Source organism: Doryrhamphus excisus, linkage group LG5 (genome assembly GCF_037039965.1).
Source record: "Doryrhamphus excisus strain RoL-2023G ecotype Guam linkage group LG5, RoL_Dexc_Guam_v1.1, whole genome shotgun sequence".
Taxonomy (NCBI): Eukaryota; Metazoa; Chordata; class Actinopteri; order Syngnathiformes; family Syngnathidae; genus Doryrhamphus; species Doryrhamphus excisus.
Genome location: NC_136361.1, coordinates 8,230,474 through 8,248,205, shown reverse-complemented (window position 1 = coordinate 8,248,205; position 17,732 = coordinate 8,230,474). Strand labels below are relative to the sequence as shown.

The following is a 17,732-nucleotide window of genomic DNA, read 5'->3' as shown; positions in this document are numbered from 1 at the left end:
ATGTGCTATATATATCACTGTATTGACACTTACTATGGTACACATTATGGCATTGGACGCTCATATCACTTTGTACTTCGGTATGAGGTACATTATTTAAAAAAAACTGTATTATGGAAAGCAGGAAGTGAACAAATGTAACAGTTAGTGATTGTAAAAGTACCAGATGGAGGGGTAGGATTTAATAAGCTTTGCTTCTTCCTACTCCTTTTGGACATGTGGAACTGGGAACTTATTATGGGATGCACTCAATTGTAATCTGATGCATGTTCAAATGAAATAAAACCATTACCATTACCATAATATAATATATGCATGGATAGGGATGGTTCAAGGCCTGGTTGGTTAAAGGTCTCTGCCTCCTCATAAAAATGCGCGCATCATTGCTTACACACCCTTCTCAGGTCAAAGTTCACGGCCACCTCCGGCATCTAGAAGTTAGCTAGTGCATTAGCTTGCGTTTATTAAGCTGATACACATTGTGCATGGTATTGCTCTTCCGCTAACTGGCAGTGCGTACAAAGTGTGTGGTTGTGCACGCCGACTTGGTATGATATTTTGGACTTTCCCACTGAGACGGTACCAATTAGAATAATGTCACCAGGTGGCCCAGATACCACAACATTCACACACACGACTAGCGAGACCTTCAAGAACGTCTTTTAGCGTCACATGATTGAACTCCATGGTATTGTTTTTAATATTATTATTATTTTTACTTCATAGTATCATCAAAGCTTAGCACAGTCAAAGAAGAAAATGTGTGTGTTGTTATGTTGATGTTGATAAACATCAATTCAGTGTTAACACCTTTTTTGTTTTCTGGAAAGAAGATGAAAGTGTCAAATAGCATTGTAAATAAGAAGATGTTTTTTCTTTATAAACAGTCCACATCAAAATCTTAAGACCAGTTGAAAAAAAGAATATGCATTTTTCACATTTGGACATTAATGAGGCTTTTAATGAGGTTGTTTTTCACCTGATCAAAGGTTTACGACCAGAGGCTATAAAAGCCCAAATCTGCCTCAAATTGTCATTTTCTGTCAGGCATTGACACAGTCATGCCCTCCTGATGGCTAAGGCTAAGAACCATTCTTTTCTTGAACGTGGTCGGATGGTGGAGCTGCATAAGCAAGGCCTCTGGCAGTGTGCCATTGCTGCTGAGGTTGGACGCAGTAAGACAGTCATTCTACCTTTTTGGAAAGATCCTGAGCACTACGGAACAAAAAAGTCAAGTGGTAGACCCAAAAAAATTCACCTGTGGTGAGCCGTTGGATCCAATCTGATCCGGCTGTCCGTCAAGAAACAGGGCAGTCTTCGACCCAAATGCTGACTGCAGCACAATAACCATCCGACGGTATCTGTGGGTTTCAAAAGAATTCAAAGAGATGGTCTCCTTCAATGCCACAAAACTGCCCAATTAGACTTTGCCAGGGAGCCAAAGTTTTATTCTCCTATGTGAAAAAATTTAACCTTGGCGGTCCAGATGGCTTCTGTCAGGTTTAAACCCCAACACTTGTAAAAAACACTGCCTGTACAAAAGAAGACACAGAGAGATGAGTTTCTTTTTACTTGCAAGGAGAGTGATCAGGAACCGTTCAGTAACAATTCGCCACCTCACTCTGAAGCAGCTCCTGCCCTCTTGCCTTTTTATTGAAGGAAGGCCCTGGTTACAATCAGTTTTCTGAGGGAAGGGGGGTTTAATTATTCCAGTTGAAACCAGTTTCTTCGCACAACATGTTATCAATAATGTGTGGATATCTCATCCTTGGCATGTGATTCTCTGGGGACACACACACACACATACACCTTGAGGTCATATCTCCTTCTGACCCGTGCCTATGTCCCACGAGGGTGTTAAAACTATCTGCTGAGGAATGTTCTGTCATGTTCTGTTTTCCCTTAATCATGATGTACACCACAAGTGCAGGCGTCACAGCGTTAATCTTACATTGTTATGTGAGTGATATGAAGCACATGTACAGCGTTAATCTTACTTTGTTATGTGAGTGATACGAAATGTTTGTAGGTCATAAAGAAAAATAGGTCATAAGAATATAGTAAAAATAGGTCATAAGAATATAGTAAAAATAGAATAACTTTATGTACAATTATTCCAACAGCTTCCAACAGAGATCCCACCTGAGATGTTTTCTACCCAGCACAGTGGTGCTTTTTATTTGTTTTTATGTTTTATTTTTTATTTAATACTAGGAAGGCTTAATAATTACTAATGTACAAATACTGTATATACTTTTATGTATAAATAATATATTCTATATTAAGATTAAGATATGCCTTTGGGAAGGAAGAATACTTTTATTAATGATCTACTAAATATGTTTTTTAACCCTGGAGCCCTCTAGACAGGAAATAGCACCCCTATAGTCACCTTTACACTCCTATTACGCAATATAGTGGCCATAATAAGAAAAAATAAGACATTGTATGAACTAACACATCTTGGCAATTGGGGGAGTCACATGATCATGAGTACTTCCTGTGGCGGCTAGTCATCAATATAACATTCCTGACACCTAGTGACCAGTGTAGAATACTAGATAGTGTAGAATACTAGATAGTATTCTACTATCTAAAATAGTTCATTCATTCATTCATTTTCTACCGCTTATCCTCACAAGGGTCGTGGTGGTGCTGGAGCCTAACCCAGCTGTCTTCGGGCGAGAGGCGGGGTACACCCTGGACTGGTCGTCAGCCAATCACAGGTCACATGAACTCGGGTGTCCTAGCTGTGTGGCCGGGTACTCCAGTTTCCTCCCACATTCCAAAAACATGCTAGGTTATGGTTGATGCGAACCTCCATCCATAATTTAATTTGTCTGACCTAATGGTGGCGCTCAATAAAAAAAAATCATGAGTAACGGTTAATGAGTCCCAGACACGTAAAGTGCTTTTTTGGGCTTTCCATTCCGCGGAACGACACCACAGAACAAACAGATTTGTCAAAATTTTCCAAACATTTTTAGCGAAAACCGAATCATCTGAAAACAGTGGTGTAAGAAAATCAAGGTTTGAGTGTCATTGCGTGTGTTGCAAATAAAAAGCTAAATCATCTCAAGTCAGGGCTGTGAATGAAGGTCTCAAGTGGTGGAAGATAGCAGGAGCACATCAGCGTCGCTCGTGGTTTGTTTTAAGGGTCAAAGGTAAACACGATACATTCAAAGGCCTTGATAGCCTTCCTAACACCACATCCACCACGCTGATATGTTTGTGTGTCTCTGTGTGTGTTTGTGTAGGTGCACTGGGGGGGTGGGTCAGGGTTGTTGTCATGTGATGTAGCTCGATGATAGAGTGAAGCTCTCCTTGGGGGTGGGGTGGGGGGAGGTCCTTGCCACTTTTAACCTTCCAGTCTCATGTGAGCGATTATGACAACAGTGGCGAGAGTGACATCAAAACCTTGGACAAGAGCTTGGGTGGGGGGCATGCATGTGTGTGTGGAAGTGGGGGCTGCACACACACACACACACACATTCCAGTCACACACCTCCTTCCTCTCTTTGCTGCTGATGTTTTCTTATTTTTAGCACAGATCGAGTTTCCAGTCCCCTCCCAGCCAGCGTCAGCTCTCTATGCAGCCCGCTGCGGTCCCCAGCATCGGCAGCCCGAAACCAGAAGGTCCGAAAAGATGCCACACGGAGATGCACCGCATGCTGCAAAGTGCCAAGTCACTGTGACGTGACTGGGCTGGCGATTTGAAGAAAGGGAAGCCAGTGCTGACTCCCCAGGCAGGTAAATACAAGGTGATGCTGCTCACTGATGGAGGAGGTGTACTTCAGGTGCCTTTAAAAAGTCAGTGATTGAGGCCCGTCACACTCAGGACAAGAATAACAGTCTTGTGCATTACCATCCTGTTTGTTAATGTATTCTTCCCATCAGACAAGGTTACCTGTTGTGGGCTGCCAGGCAAGAAGAAGATATTTAATCTTTTAGAGGCTGCCCAGCATGCTGACTTGTGAAGTGATGCTGCAGCAGCAGGAAGGTGAGGAGCATTTTTGAAGTCCTATTTGCTTAAACATTGTTTATTATTATTATTATTATAAATATTATGACACTGTGGCTCGCTGTGGTGTCGTCAAAGCGCATTGGCGAGTCATAAATAGACTATTTATCAAGTTGTGCATCTGTTCCCGGAAGCCCACGTTCACGCATGCGCATTCGACGAGGGTTCGTGTTACATCGCATTGTTTAACACAAGAGGGCGCCGTGTTGCTCGGTTTTTATTGGACAATGACTCCCTTTAAAATTAGCAGCTAAAAAAGTCCAAGGGTGAATTTGAATATAGTGTGACTCTGAAATATTTTAGCGCTATTGTTGTGATGCCAACAATCCTTTATCTCTTTATCCTTTATCCTTTTACATCTTTTATCTCAGATGTTTGAACACAAATCGACCTGATTCACTACGACGTTCTATTTTAACGTTGATTTCAGAAGAGTGATTTGTACGGAATAAAACATGTTTTAGTTGCGAATTGTTATCGTGGCGAAGCTAGTAACGCCGGGCACGACATCCTTTCACCTGCAGCTTGCTGGGAAACAGTTATTTCCCGGACGGAACCACAAAGTTTCGTGGAGGGGTGCACGTATCACGTTGGTTCTTTTTGTTTTGCATATCTAGATGATATAACTCACTTGGCATGTATTCTGTATAAAACCTATTGTCGTAATTGTAGAAAACACACATTAGTGTGGGGTATTTATATAAATAATACAAATAAGACAAATAAGATATTTGTATACTATTGTGACTCCCCCAACCAAAGGGTAAATGTATTGAGTCGAGTCTTTTTTCTCCTCCGCTTCTCCACAACAATAAACGCTTCAATTTAACTGTCCGTAGCGTAATTGTTTCTTTTTTTAGCTTGGTGTTTTAAGTGTTAAGATGATAGACGTTTGAAGTTGTCCATCTCTTTGGAGAGCGGCAGACCTCCTTCCAAAAGAGGCTCGGCGGGGCTAAAAAAAAAAGTTAGCAAAACTTTGTATACAGTCCCGAGTGCTAGCTAGCGTAGCTTAGCTTGGCGGAGGAGGGCTAACGGTTAGCCGCCGCGGGCCGACAGATGCTGCTTGAGCATCCCACCCCCCCGACAATGTTGATGTGTTCTGTCGAAAAAGTGGATTTTAACATCACTTCGCGCACCGTCGCCCGGCTCGTCTTGGAGGCCGAGCAAGAGCACAGGAATGGAGGCAACTCTTCCAACGGCAGGTATGGAGGTGGTGGTGGTGGGGGACAGCAAAGTCTGCACTCTGCAGAATGACATTATGGTTGCTTGAGGGTTGACTTGTGCGTGCTCACTTTGTGTGTTTGGATTTATTTGCAAGATTAGGATGGTTAAACATGTCCGTGCTAAGATTGTTCTTGTTCAAACACAGGAAAGCAAACAATGTTGCCGTGCTGCCTTTTTTTTGCAGTGCTGCTTTTGCAGAAGTAACACACACACACACACACACACACACACACACACACACACACGTACACCTTCAGCGTCTTACAAGTCACAACAGTCGAATGCAAAGGCTGTTCTGTGCTTTGTGTTGGCTTGTAAAAGTTCCCCCCCTCCATTTGTATGCATGAGGATTCCAGCAAACACCGTGGAGACATTTCTGTGTGTCTTTTTGTGGCCGTTGATAAACCTCAGCCTTACTGGAATGTTGCCTTTTGACCTTGAGGACATTTGTACCCAGTTTTCCTCCTTATCTCTTTCATCCAGAACGTTGGGGCTTTTTAGGAGTTAATTTAAAGGGAGTACATTGTCTGGTAATTCTCGAATGTCCTGCCAAATAATACACATAACAGGAATCAAAGCGCTCTCAGACTCTCTTTTCCAACTTTTAAGCTGGAATAACGTTTCAATGCAACATACCCATGTCGCGTGATTATCGGGTGACCGTACTGGAGCTAGGCATTCAAATGCAATGTATTTAACCCTGCCACAAATATTATTAACGGGCTTAAATGAGCCTACTTTCAATGGAACCATTTCCCGAAATGTTCCCATATTCTTCCCTAAGACCCCTTTTAACCAAGGGGTGTCCAACAATGGTGGTTAAGATATTTTCCACAGGACTGCTATGTATTTTTGGTTAATAGAGGCATAATTAAACAAGTTAAATACATGTTTAGAACTACAAATGGAATTTCTTCTGTCACTTCTCAGTCATTTTTTAACTATCGCAAACATTCTTCAGGTTATTCTTTTAGTTTTCTTGTTTATTTACAGAATGTGCCGCAAGGGCAATAAAAAGCGGCCGCCTTGGTGGTTTAAATCATTAATAATTGTCTTGTTTGGAGGCCAGGCTTATGTTTAGAAAATGAAAATGAGCTATGGGCCACCAATGGTCCTTGGACACCCCTGCTTTGGACAAATAAATGTATGTTTAGTCACCTTATGTGATAGCTCACATTGTCAGAACTGGCAGAACAGGCCGTATGTAAAGACCAGAGAGAAATACAATAGTTTGCTCAGTGGACGGCTTTATTGGCGCATTCTATATACGGCAAGCCTCATTGGTGCACAACTAGATGAGTGTGCAAAGCCTGTGCTCTTCTTCTCACTTCTCAGGTGTGCTTGCAAAGACGAGCCTCCTAGCGCAAGCCTGACTTCTCACTTGCGGAGGAGCTGTGAGGAAACAATGCAAGAGGCAAAGCAAGACCGCCCACGTACCAAAAAAAAAAGCATGATTGAGTGTCTTAGTCACTCTTAGCCGACACGGTGGACAGCTGGACGTCCTGAAGAGGAGGAAGCCCACTGTGAGCTAGGACTGAAGAATTACTGCTTTATTATTTCATGTGGAAATGAATGAATGGACTTGATGCGTTTCCAGATATTCCTTAAGGTCCCAATCAGCTTTGACCATCCGGCAGTCTATTCCCGAGCAGGACTCTGAAAATGACAATGTCCTCTCCTGTGAGGCCAGAAACCGTCACTCTGACTCAGCCCATCCCCGTCCCGACGCTGACAATCTTGCCCCCGTCCTCCGACACGGAGTCCTGGTCCCGCTCGCCAAGCCCGAGGCTGACCCGCTCTGGCCGGCACTCGCGCTGTCACCGCAGTAGGAACCGGACCAAAAAACGAAACTCAGAAGACCGACCTCCGACGCGCAAGCGGACCGGAACCCCGCAGATCGTTATAGAAGAGTGCATCCCCAAGGGAACTGACCCACATGGGGGTCCCTCACCTTCCACCACAGCATCTGTGGCAGATCAGGATCGGGGCAGCCCCTCTCAAGACCATCTCCTGCCCCCATCCCAATCCTGGTCTCGTAGCCCTTCTCCCAGCCGGCGCTCCCGCTGGTCCCTTAGAAGCCTGCTCGGCAGAGACTCAGACTGGGACAGCTGCAGGTTAGTGCTGGATTCATACACAAAAACCAGCCGCTTACAGCAAGATTTAATCTCCAGTAAAACATGTATTTTCCGATAGGAAATAATAGATATTGAAGTAATCCGTTTGAGGGTAAAGCTGTGGCCGTCATATAGGATTTATTAATTGCACAGGCAATGTTTTCAGTAACATTGTCAGCTCTCATTCATGTGTAACAATAAGTTCACCGTTCTGTAGTAAACTGTCGCCGTCGTTTAAGTATTCTCCTCAACGGTCTGACTGAGATGACTGGTCACAAACGGTATTTGCGTACATATGCACGTCCATTGTAAGCATGGGCCGGTTAGTAGTTTCAAGGTATACCATGGTGTGAAAATTCAATTTCAAACGGCGTCATACCGTTTCGACATATCACTGATGTCGAGGGTGACCAAAAGTTGGGACGAGTTGCTGACAACAATCGCATGATTCCGGAAAACGCAAGGTTGTGGAAAAGCGCGACCGTCCACTATGAAATAATAATAAGAAAGTTATTTGAAAATAACACATTTTAGAGCTGTAATTACAATACAGTGAAACTGTCAGACCGTGTTATTATTGTCCAAGGTTATTGTACTGTCACAATCTCATACTAGCCCCTTGTCTGCAGTCTCAGAGGAGCAATTTTAAATAAAATCAAATCAACTTTATTTGGATAGCACTTTTCCTGCAAAAACATGCAACACAAAGTGCTTTACAGAATTAAAAACAATTACCACAATTAAAAGGAAAAACAAAGAAACACAAGAAAGCCCCTCCCTCCCACCCTCCATACTAGACACACAAACACAATCACACACAGTAGGGAGAAATGGCACAGCACTGAGGATCAAGGAAACGCCACCTTTGGGGCCGTCCACACTGGGAGGAGCCGCAGGCCGTGCCATCTGGGGACCAGCACCCGGGCCCCCCGACAGACGGGCGGACCCCCACATTAAAGGGAGGAACCCCCAGCCGGCCGGGTCGAAGGGACCCAAGGATGGCACCCCCTCAGCAGACCCAACACAGCCCCCAGTGTGGAGGACCCCCCCTGAGGAAATATTGGAGTTAAAAGCTAAAGACTAAAGACTAAAAGCATAAAATAGGACTAAAAGATAAGAACATAAGAAAAGCTGGAAAATATGAGTTAAAAGCCTGATTAAAAAGGTGTGTCTTTAATCTTTTTTAAAAATATCAACAGTCTCCGCAGTCCTGAGGCTCTCCGGCAGGCTGTTCCACAGGTGGGGGCCATAGTGGCTAAATGCTGCCTCACCGTGGGTTTTCGTCCTGGGTTTTGGTATTGTTAAAAGGCCAGTGCCGGAGGACCGTAGGGTCCGCGGGGGTTGATATGGTAAAAGCAGATCAGATAAATAAGAAGGTGCAAGGCCGTTAAGACATTTAAAAAGCAGTAAGAGAATCTTAAAATCGATACGTTTTAAGTCATCTTGTTGGAATGATGGGCTCTGCGTTTAGCGATAGCTAACATAGCTAAACTTTTGTCAAATGTATGTGACGTGGGGCATGCTTAACATACTCAAAGCAGGAAAAAAAAACTCAAATCCGTGACAAACAGCAGCTTTAACCAACTATATTAAAGTGTAAAGAGAATACATTAATTCTGATGCAGCTCATCATACATTCTGTTAACCATTGACTTATTTATATTCTACTGACCCGCCAGGACAGACTACACCATGTGAAGTTCAATTCCTGGTTCTATTGTCATTGTCACACGTTCTTTATTGAAGTTGTTTGTTTTGGTGCTAGCGGCATCAAAAAGCATCCATCGTTCAGTTGTACTTCAGTGTTTCCGCTGTATTCAGAGTTTATTTGGTCCTGAACTCCTTATCTTGGGAGGCTGCGTGTGCTTGATGTGCAGGAGGTCCGCTGGCTCAGAGCACAGCGTGGTCTGCAGGAGTCAGCATGACGTGTGACGGGCTCAGCTCAGGGTATTCTGCGCTGACGCTTGCATCAAACAGCTGAGCACAAACATGCGCAGAATCAATAGGATTGTTTCCCAAAGTCCTCTTGTAGCCCGCTCCTTTGGCTGACAGTGGACATAATTACCTCATGTTTTAAAAACACGCCAATATTTTTTGGTGTGCGTTACTTACGATTACGCCGGCTCGGAGGCAAGACAACACATCAGAAACATTTACAACTTATTCACGCCGTACGCTTGTAAAGTGACACTGCTGGACAACAACAACATAGCGGCTGACAGTCACAGCAGGCAGGGGGGCGGGGCTTGGGCTCTGTGCACCCGTCCCCTGAATCATGACATCACCCTGAGCCAATACTGGCCGGTCTGTAGTCTGATGATGTCATGCATGACCAATCACAGGAGGGTGTCGCTGCATAGGGCAAGATGAGGGTCATTCCCCCCACCCCTACCCCCCAACCCCCACCTCCTCCTCCATACATCATTATCAATTTGATTGGCATTTTCATCTCATAAATGATGGTTGTTTTGTGTTTGTTTTAATGGTGATAAACTAACAAGGCACCCGTGAGAGATGACATGGCTTTAGCATATTTCTTATGCTACATTCTGAGCAAATGCTGTGCTCATTTTCCCTTTAAAGTGTAACAATTGCATTATGAAATTGACCTCACGCGTTTTCCTACTCTCGGAATAGCAGAAAACAAGAAGTAGATGCTACCGTACAAAACCTTGTACTGTAACTTCACTTCCCCATGAGGGCACGCTGATTTTGTTGCAGAAGAAAATTTCGAATAAAGCCTCCAGTAGGTCAGAGTTGAGCCATTCACCCCCTTTTTTTCCACTCTGCCTGAAGTAAGAGCATGTCTGCTTACGGGAAGAGGCACTGATTGCTTCCTGTGGCTGGCAAGTTAGCGCAATCTCTCGTGTGCCTGACAGGAAAACAAATTACGCAGACAGAGCGAGAATGAGGCTGGTGTGGGCCCATCGCTCAGGCCAGGCTGGATTATTATGTGGACTCTAATCCAACGGGATGGACAAAGATTGAGGGTGAAGGGATTGGGTGGACTCTGGACTTGGGCCAGGTGGACTTGCTGGAGACGGCAACCGAAGAGAAAGACCCAATGGAACCATCTGATACAGCCTTTGAAGTTTTTCATATTAAGTCCACTATCTTGAAGGCTGCGATGGGAAAAAAATTATATTAGAAACAAGGTTTCATTTCGTGAGAATACAGTGGATTGCCACACATTTGTGGCCATGCAAATTTGCATTTTTTTGTAAAAAAAAAAGGCATGTTTACACAGGGGGTAATGTATAAATGTCTATTAATACAGGTCAAATGTACCAGTGTTAGATTGCACACATTTTTCTTTACATATTTACAGTATATCTTTATACTTGACTGAGTTTTTCCATCAAGTGTTGAGATTGCACACTTTGTTTGGCGGCCCCTGAATGTACCATAGTTATGCGCTGTGACTGGCTATTCCATTTGTTCATTGATTAGTGGTGACTAGCTGTACATATTTATACTAAGTGTGTTTAATGAGTCTGTCAGACATAGTTAGGGTGTTGAGAGCGAACAATGGCAATTGAAGAGAGGAGGGGGGGTGTTTGGAGCTGAATTTCATCTCACTTTTTTTGCCAGGTTGATTTGAAATTGGAGAACGTGATCGTCAGGCGAGCAAGAGGATTTTGATAGTGTTAAAAATAGACAATTTTATGGATGTATCAATTACTCTTGTTTTTTCACCACTTGCCAGGAGTTTTGGAGGGGGGCATGCTAGAGTAGTGACTATATTTGCCCCCTTGACACATGAGCGTAATGGCATCCCTTACTTCAAGAATATAGAATAACAATCTACCACACATTTAGCAAAACCTGCTGGTCCCAGACCAGTGAAATGTTGACATCCATTTGTGATAATAACAACCTGTCTTAGCTTGTCTGTCCTTAGCACTGCTTGACTTGGCTTGCAGCACTTGAAGGACACACAATATGGGCGGAAGTATTGAGATCACAGACCATTACAACTACAGGAAGTGAAATAGGAAGTTACTATTTTCGCCACCCCCTGCAGCTGCTATCTAGACAAAGATTTGCCATTTTCTGAGGTCAAGAGGGCCAACTGGCTCGCTGTCTCCAGGCCTGTTCTTCCATGCTAAACTCATCCAAGCATGCTTCTGCTTTGTACACTGAGGGGCCACACAAAAAACATACAAATACTGTATATATTTTTTATTTAATGCTAACATGATTTTCTTTGGGGGAGGGGGGGCTTCATTTAAATTCATATCACCATACTGTATGAGGTCTTATCGGTGCCCCGCCAGTTACCCCCCTCAACCCCCCTCCCCCTGGCATAAAACCGCACCTCCTCCCCCTCCATCTGTGATCTGAGGGGATTACGGATGGACGGCAGCCCGTCGGCGGCTCATCCTGCACAGGCAGCAGCCGTCCGAGACGCAGGGGCGTCGACCACCGCGAGGATGGCAAACTGACGTCCGCATCAGCGCGGACCCGCTGGAGGATCTCTACACCCAGGGATACCGATCAAGGGTGGGGGGAAGAAGCTGGGGGACGCCGCTCACACGCCAACCCTCCCTCCTCGGGCCGAGTCTGCCTCGCTGTCGGCTGCTCAAGCAACGGGACCCACGGCTGTTGTGACGTTTTGTGCTCTTTCGGCTGGACCGCGTACGCCTCATGACATGTTCGAGTAAGTCTTTAGACGCGATGCCCGGGAAAGACGCACTGATTTGATCACTCATGTTTACAATAGAGACGTAAACAAAGGAAGCAAACGAATGTTTCACGCATCGTTTTGTCAACACGGCGACTGTGGTGCGTTCAAGTGACACCCTGCGATCAGCGGTCATCCGGTCACAGTCTTTCCTCTTTCGCCCTCCACCCTCTCCATCCTCCCGCAAGTGGTGTTTTTCGCAGCATGAAACGAAACAAACGATTCCCGTCGGCGTCACCTGCCACGCGGTTTTCTTTTTTTTCTTATTTTCCTCGAACATAACCATCGATATAAAGCAGGATTTGTTTGTAGCCAAATTAGCTAGCTAGCCGGCTGCTGTTGACATTGCATGGAGGTGTGACGCCAATGAATGACGTCACGACGTGGCGATCATGATGGTGATTAGTTTAGTGACACTTTGGGGAAACAATGGCTGACACATTCATATTTGCTAGACGGGGATCAGCGTTTACGTGCTGTATGAATTGTAATCACTCCTGGTGAATATGGGTGATTTGCTTTTGTGTGGTCACATGACTGCAGAAAGAGTGGGCTAGAGTAGATAAATATAAACAGTATTTTGTGGCTATATAAGCAAGAAGAATGCTTGGTTTTGCTTTCCAAATAAGTCATGATGGCAGTAGAGAGAAAGATGACCTTGTAGTGGGAATACAAGAGTCCTTGCATTGACACTGGGCTGGCTGCTTTATCAGTCAGAATAAGTTCAGCTGATAAAACTCTCCCTGTGAGGCCTCCTCTTTGCTTCTTGCTAGTGTTGTTGTCAAACTGGAAGCTCCTGCAGCCTCTCCTCCTCATCATCTGCTGTTTGTGCTCATGAAAAATTAAGCTTTTTTTGTCTCTTGTCTTCGTAGCACTGCCAGTAATTCTCCACGCAGCACGCCGGGCAGCTCACCTTCCCTGCGGCGCCGGGTGCTGGGGGGCAGCAGGGCCAGCGAGAGTGAGGGAGGTGGGGAAAAGAGTGGCGGAGGAGGCGGCGGTGGGGGCTCGGACAGCCCCCTGCCGTCCATATCGTCGGCGTCCTCCCTCACGTCGGCTTACCCGCTCGCTTCCAGACATTTCAGGAGCAATGCCAAGGTAAATGCCACCGCTAAAACTCTCCTGTGTTGCGTTCAGACTCCAATCATGTCGGTTGGCTCCACGCTCGTACGGAAGAAAATGCATCATTGTGCACTTTACACCGCTTGTAAAAACGTATTCAGAAAGCATGGACCACATGGACACCAAAGCATGGCTGCACACAGAGGGACTCGAACTTTGTACTATTCGCATGTTGCGGAAATACGTCACAAAATTAGGAATGTGCAATTTTTTTTACACTTGTATGACAGTGAAGTATACATATGTGTAACTTTACTTATTGTAATGCCTGTGCACTTAACAAAGGTTTTATGACTGCTTATTAAATTCTGCCCCTCCATCTGGTACTTTTACAATCACTAACTGTTACATTTGTTCACTTCCTGCTTCTTTTAATACAGTTTAAGGTTTTTTTTTTAATAATGCACCTCGTACCGAAGTATGAGGTGATATGACCATCCAATGACATAATGGGTACCACTTAAGTGTCAATATAGTGATATACATCACATACATATACATATACAGCACATCATGACTGGTTCAAGACTCTTCATCCTTGTATTTAGCAAACATCAACTGCTTGTATTGTTTCTTGAATTGGCTCATCGTTGTGCATTGTTTGAGGTCCTTACTCAATCCATTCCATAGTTTGATTCCACATACTGAAATGCTATGGCTAGCATAACGTAGTCCTAGCATAGAAGTGTTTCAAATGTACTTCTTCCCTGACGAAAGGGTGTTTATGAAATGTGCTATATAAATAAAGTGGATTGGATTACGGTGCACCTGGCCCCGTACAGGTCAGTTGCTTACCACAATGGCAGCCATACTCCTACTTTATTGCATGCACTTTCTGCTGAGTCAGCAATCCAGAGCAGAGCGTTCTGATATTTTTATTTTAAATCGTGCACAGGAAATTCAAAAAGAGCCCATGACCTTGAAATAGATGGTCCCTATTTCAATTTTCCCTTCTTTTGGGGAAAGCTCCAGAGATTCCACTTAATAATAATAATAATAATAATAATAATGCACATTTGACTCTCCTTCAGATCAAATAGATTGCTTGATTGTGTTATGTGTGCATTATCAAGAGTTCCCTCTTATGTGAGGCTTGGTTAGGTTGTGGAGAGTGGCCCAATAACAGTATGTGAACACTAATCCAAGAATGATAGTTTTCTGTTGAATTTTCCGTGAATAATTAACTTGTTTCAAGTGTTGCGTGGCCCTTGAAATTGTAATGTGCGTCATTTGCATCGCTCAGAAATCTGATTCCAACATGCGCAGCAACAACATTACTTTATTTTTGACACATTTTAATCTTTATATTCAGTATAATCAGCATGAAATTTTAACTAATGATGGTGTTGTCATTGTCATTACAGAAAATGCAAAGCTGGTACAATGTGAGTATCCATCACAGCTGTCTCATGTTTAACTTCAGATCAGGACTTTGTTGTTGGTACAGCCGTGACCTTCTCTCTGTGTGTGTGTGTGTGTGTGTGTTGCCGGTGCATGAGGGGTCCTCATGAGCTCTCGTCCGCTTCCTCAGGTTCTCAGTCCTACGTACAAGCAGCGGAACGAGGACTTTCGTAAAATCTTCAAGAAGCTTCCAGACACTGAACGCCTCATTGTGGGTGAGTGCCAGGAGGCTCCGTCAGCAGGATTGTTTGCAGGTGTCCCGTCAGTCGGCTGACCTGTCGTCTCTTCCTGCAGACTACTCGTGTGCTCTGCAGAAGGACATCCTGCTTCAGGGCCGCCTTTATCTCTCTGAGAACTGGCTGTGTTTCTACAGCAACATCTTCCGCTGGGAAACCACTGTAAGCACCCAGTGCATGCCTCTCTTCACACCCGTATCAGATTTAGAAAATCCTTCTTTGCCCTCTGATACCATAGAGTCAGTGCTTTGGTGAGAAATACACACATTGTGTGCACCTTGGTTGCACAATCCTAACTAACAAAACAACACCTCTTGTATTTGTGCTTCTATGATTTGTGGAGGGAAAATGCCCAATAACAACAGCCATTAATGAAAGAAAAGGGAAAGTATTTGAAATCGAAATATCTTTGAAAATTTCATTCATTTCAGGACAGTAATCCCAAATGGAATATTGTCATAGTTGAAGCATAAAACACCCTTTTTACGACCTTCTAAATACACTTTTTAACATTATTAGAGCCCTCCAGACATGAAAGAATACCCCATAGTCATCTTTACATTTGTTTTACCCCATATAGTACACATAATAAAAGAAAATGAGACATAAGTAAGACTTGTGTTCATGTGTATTGCTATAAATGTGTTCCAGTGCTAGGGGAGCTAACTGGGGGCTGGACAGGAAGTGACCATGGGGTTTCAGAGTTGAGTTTTAGCTCTGTGTCTGTTACGGCCTCAACAGTAGCTAATGTTGGGGATTAACATTGGATTGTGACTCTTGTGAGATAATTAAAGCCTGTCGTTCCGGCTTGTGTGTCTCACCGAACGGTAACATTACTGAGTTACCGAATCAGTGTGGAGTACACAAAATCACAAAATCTTGTATTTTCCATTTTATGCCTTTTTTCTAAGCTTAAATTATGTCAAACTAGCTCAAATATTTCTTGACAATAGACCGTAGTTAACCACAAAACAGCATGATTTATTCATATTTTGAAAATATAGGTTCTGCTTCTTCATACTCCTTTTCAGACATATTGAATTGTTTAAACCAGTGATTTTCAACCACTGTGCCGCGGCACACTAGTGTACCTTGAGATACAGTCAGGTGTGCCTTGAGGAATTATCCAATATCACTTTTTATAATAAACATTTATTAATCATCATTTGCAAATATTATATCAATAACCATTATGTCAATAGTATACATGGACCCAAATAATCCAATTGCATTTGGTTTATTTGCTCAAACGGAAAGAATTGAACAGGGATGGAATATTCCTTTAACCAATCCGATTGAGGTATCTTGTACCCGCTCAAACGGAAAGTTGTCAGGGTGCCTTCTTCTTCGTGGTGTTTTTCTACTTCTGTTGTTTATTGGCTGTTGGCAAGCAGCTTTCGTGTGCATTACTGCCATCTGTGAAACAGAATCTAAACCCTTCTATATTTTATTCACAAGTGCAGTTTTATTAAAAAAGAAAGTATATATCTATATAAAACATGTCATGAGTTTAATTATAAAATATAAGAAAGATTGAATTTGATCTTTTCCTGTTTAAATCGATCCCGGGTGCGTTCTTTCAGCGAATGCTGATATATGACGTAACACGCAGATCCAGACGTTCTTCAGTTTTAAAAATGGAGGCCAGCAATCGGCACTGGATTAAGCAAAGTTTGTTTTTGATTCAAAATAAATTTCAAGACTGGACAGACGAAAAACTGGCAATATGGAGTTATTCCAGCAAGTGAAAAAAAAACCTGGGGAAGCCAGTGTCACGTGATGTTGATGTTTACGTTTTACTGGGCATGCCCTATTGACCATTCTGTTTGATTTTCACGGCGCATGTAGACAAGAGATTGGAATATTCCTTTCCATGGATACCATTGTTTCTCAAAGGTCATTCGGAAAGAGAAAAACGTGGCTACTGTGGAGTGTCTGTGGTGTAAAGACTGGCAGAGCAATGTAATATTGGTCCGTGTGGCAACACCTACCTTGTTCCTCCCATAGACTTATTGATGCACGTGTGAGGTCGTGGTGACATTTTGGAACATTTTTGGTTAGTGGTATGCCACAAGATTTTTCCAATGTAAAAAACGTGCCCTGGCTCAAAAAAAGGTTGAAAATCACTGGTTTAAATGTAACCGTTTGATGTTCCTTTATGTAACTTGTTATGCATGTCTGAAACAAATGAAAAATACCATATCATACCAATTCGTGATAAAGTGAAGCCGTGAAATTTGAATCACAAAGTGGCGAGAGATTACAATATGGAGGTCATATTTGCTCAGTGTAATGGATTCTTACACTTGCACACTAAGGGTGTGGAAAATAATTGATACATCGATTCGCATGTGCGCGATGCAAGTGCATCGGCTCATTCACCGGGTATGGATGTAATTGACGTGAAATCGAGATTCATCTCGGTGCGTTTGTTGGTATCGGTAAAATCCGATGCCAGCGCCGTTTTATTAATGTTCAACTTCACCCCATATGCTGTTCCCCAGGTGCAATGAATGCACCATCATTATTCCGCATTTTGTATTGAATACGGACAGAAGCCGTGAGGCACGTACAATTACTAATAAAACAGCATGGATGTTCGCACAGCAGCAGCAAGGAGGTTTCTATATTCAACCCACCCGCAACATTTAAATGGTATATTTGGAAACACTATGGATTCGCAAAGAACGGCGGAAAGCTCGACAAAACGTCTGTCATTTGCAAAGAATACCGCATTAAGAAGCCGTACAATGGCAGCACGAATAACATGCAAGACCCCCTTTAAAAGGGGACACCACAACACGGACAAGTCTACCGCCACCTCCGCGGGTGAGATTAGAATAGCAGAGCAGTTGGTTTCTTCCTGAATTTGGAAACAATTTTAAAAGGGTATAAGTTGTTTTACACTACTGTATTAGCCTACCTCCTAGTGC

General features: G+C 43.5%; 1 protein-coding gene across 5 annotated transcripts in view; it reads left to right on the top strand.

Annotated features, from left to right (window-relative positions):
• Positions 1 to 3,440: 3,440 nt before the first annotated feature.
• The window catches only part of gramd1a (GRAM domain containing 1A), a 31,644-nt gene continuing 17,352 nt past the window's right edge, over positions 3,441 to 17,732 (top strand). The window contains exons 1-7 of one of the 5 annotated variants that reach the window (XM_078790652.1): positions 3,441 to 3,750; positions 3,898 to 4,000; positions 6,581 to 7,359; positions 12,916 to 13,138; positions 14,527 to 14,547; positions 14,694 to 14,778; positions 14,858 to 14,961. In XM_078790652.1, coding sequence (XP_078646778.1) covers positions 6,908 to 7,359; positions 12,916 to 13,138; positions 14,527 to 14,547; positions 14,694 to 14,778; positions 14,858 to 14,961 — 885 coding nt within the window. In that variant the 5' untranslated portion in view covers positions 3,441 to 3,750; positions 3,898 to 4,000; positions 6,581 to 6,907. Of the gene's footprint in view, positions 4,001 to 4,801; positions 5,224 to 6,580; positions 7,360 to 11,678; positions 12,020 to 12,915; positions 13,139 to 14,526; positions 14,548 to 14,693; positions 14,779 to 14,857; positions 14,962 to 17,732 lie in introns of those variants that run through there. The other 4 variants (XM_078790653.1, XM_058052826.2, XM_058052827.2 and 1 more) reach the window with 4 other exon arrangements.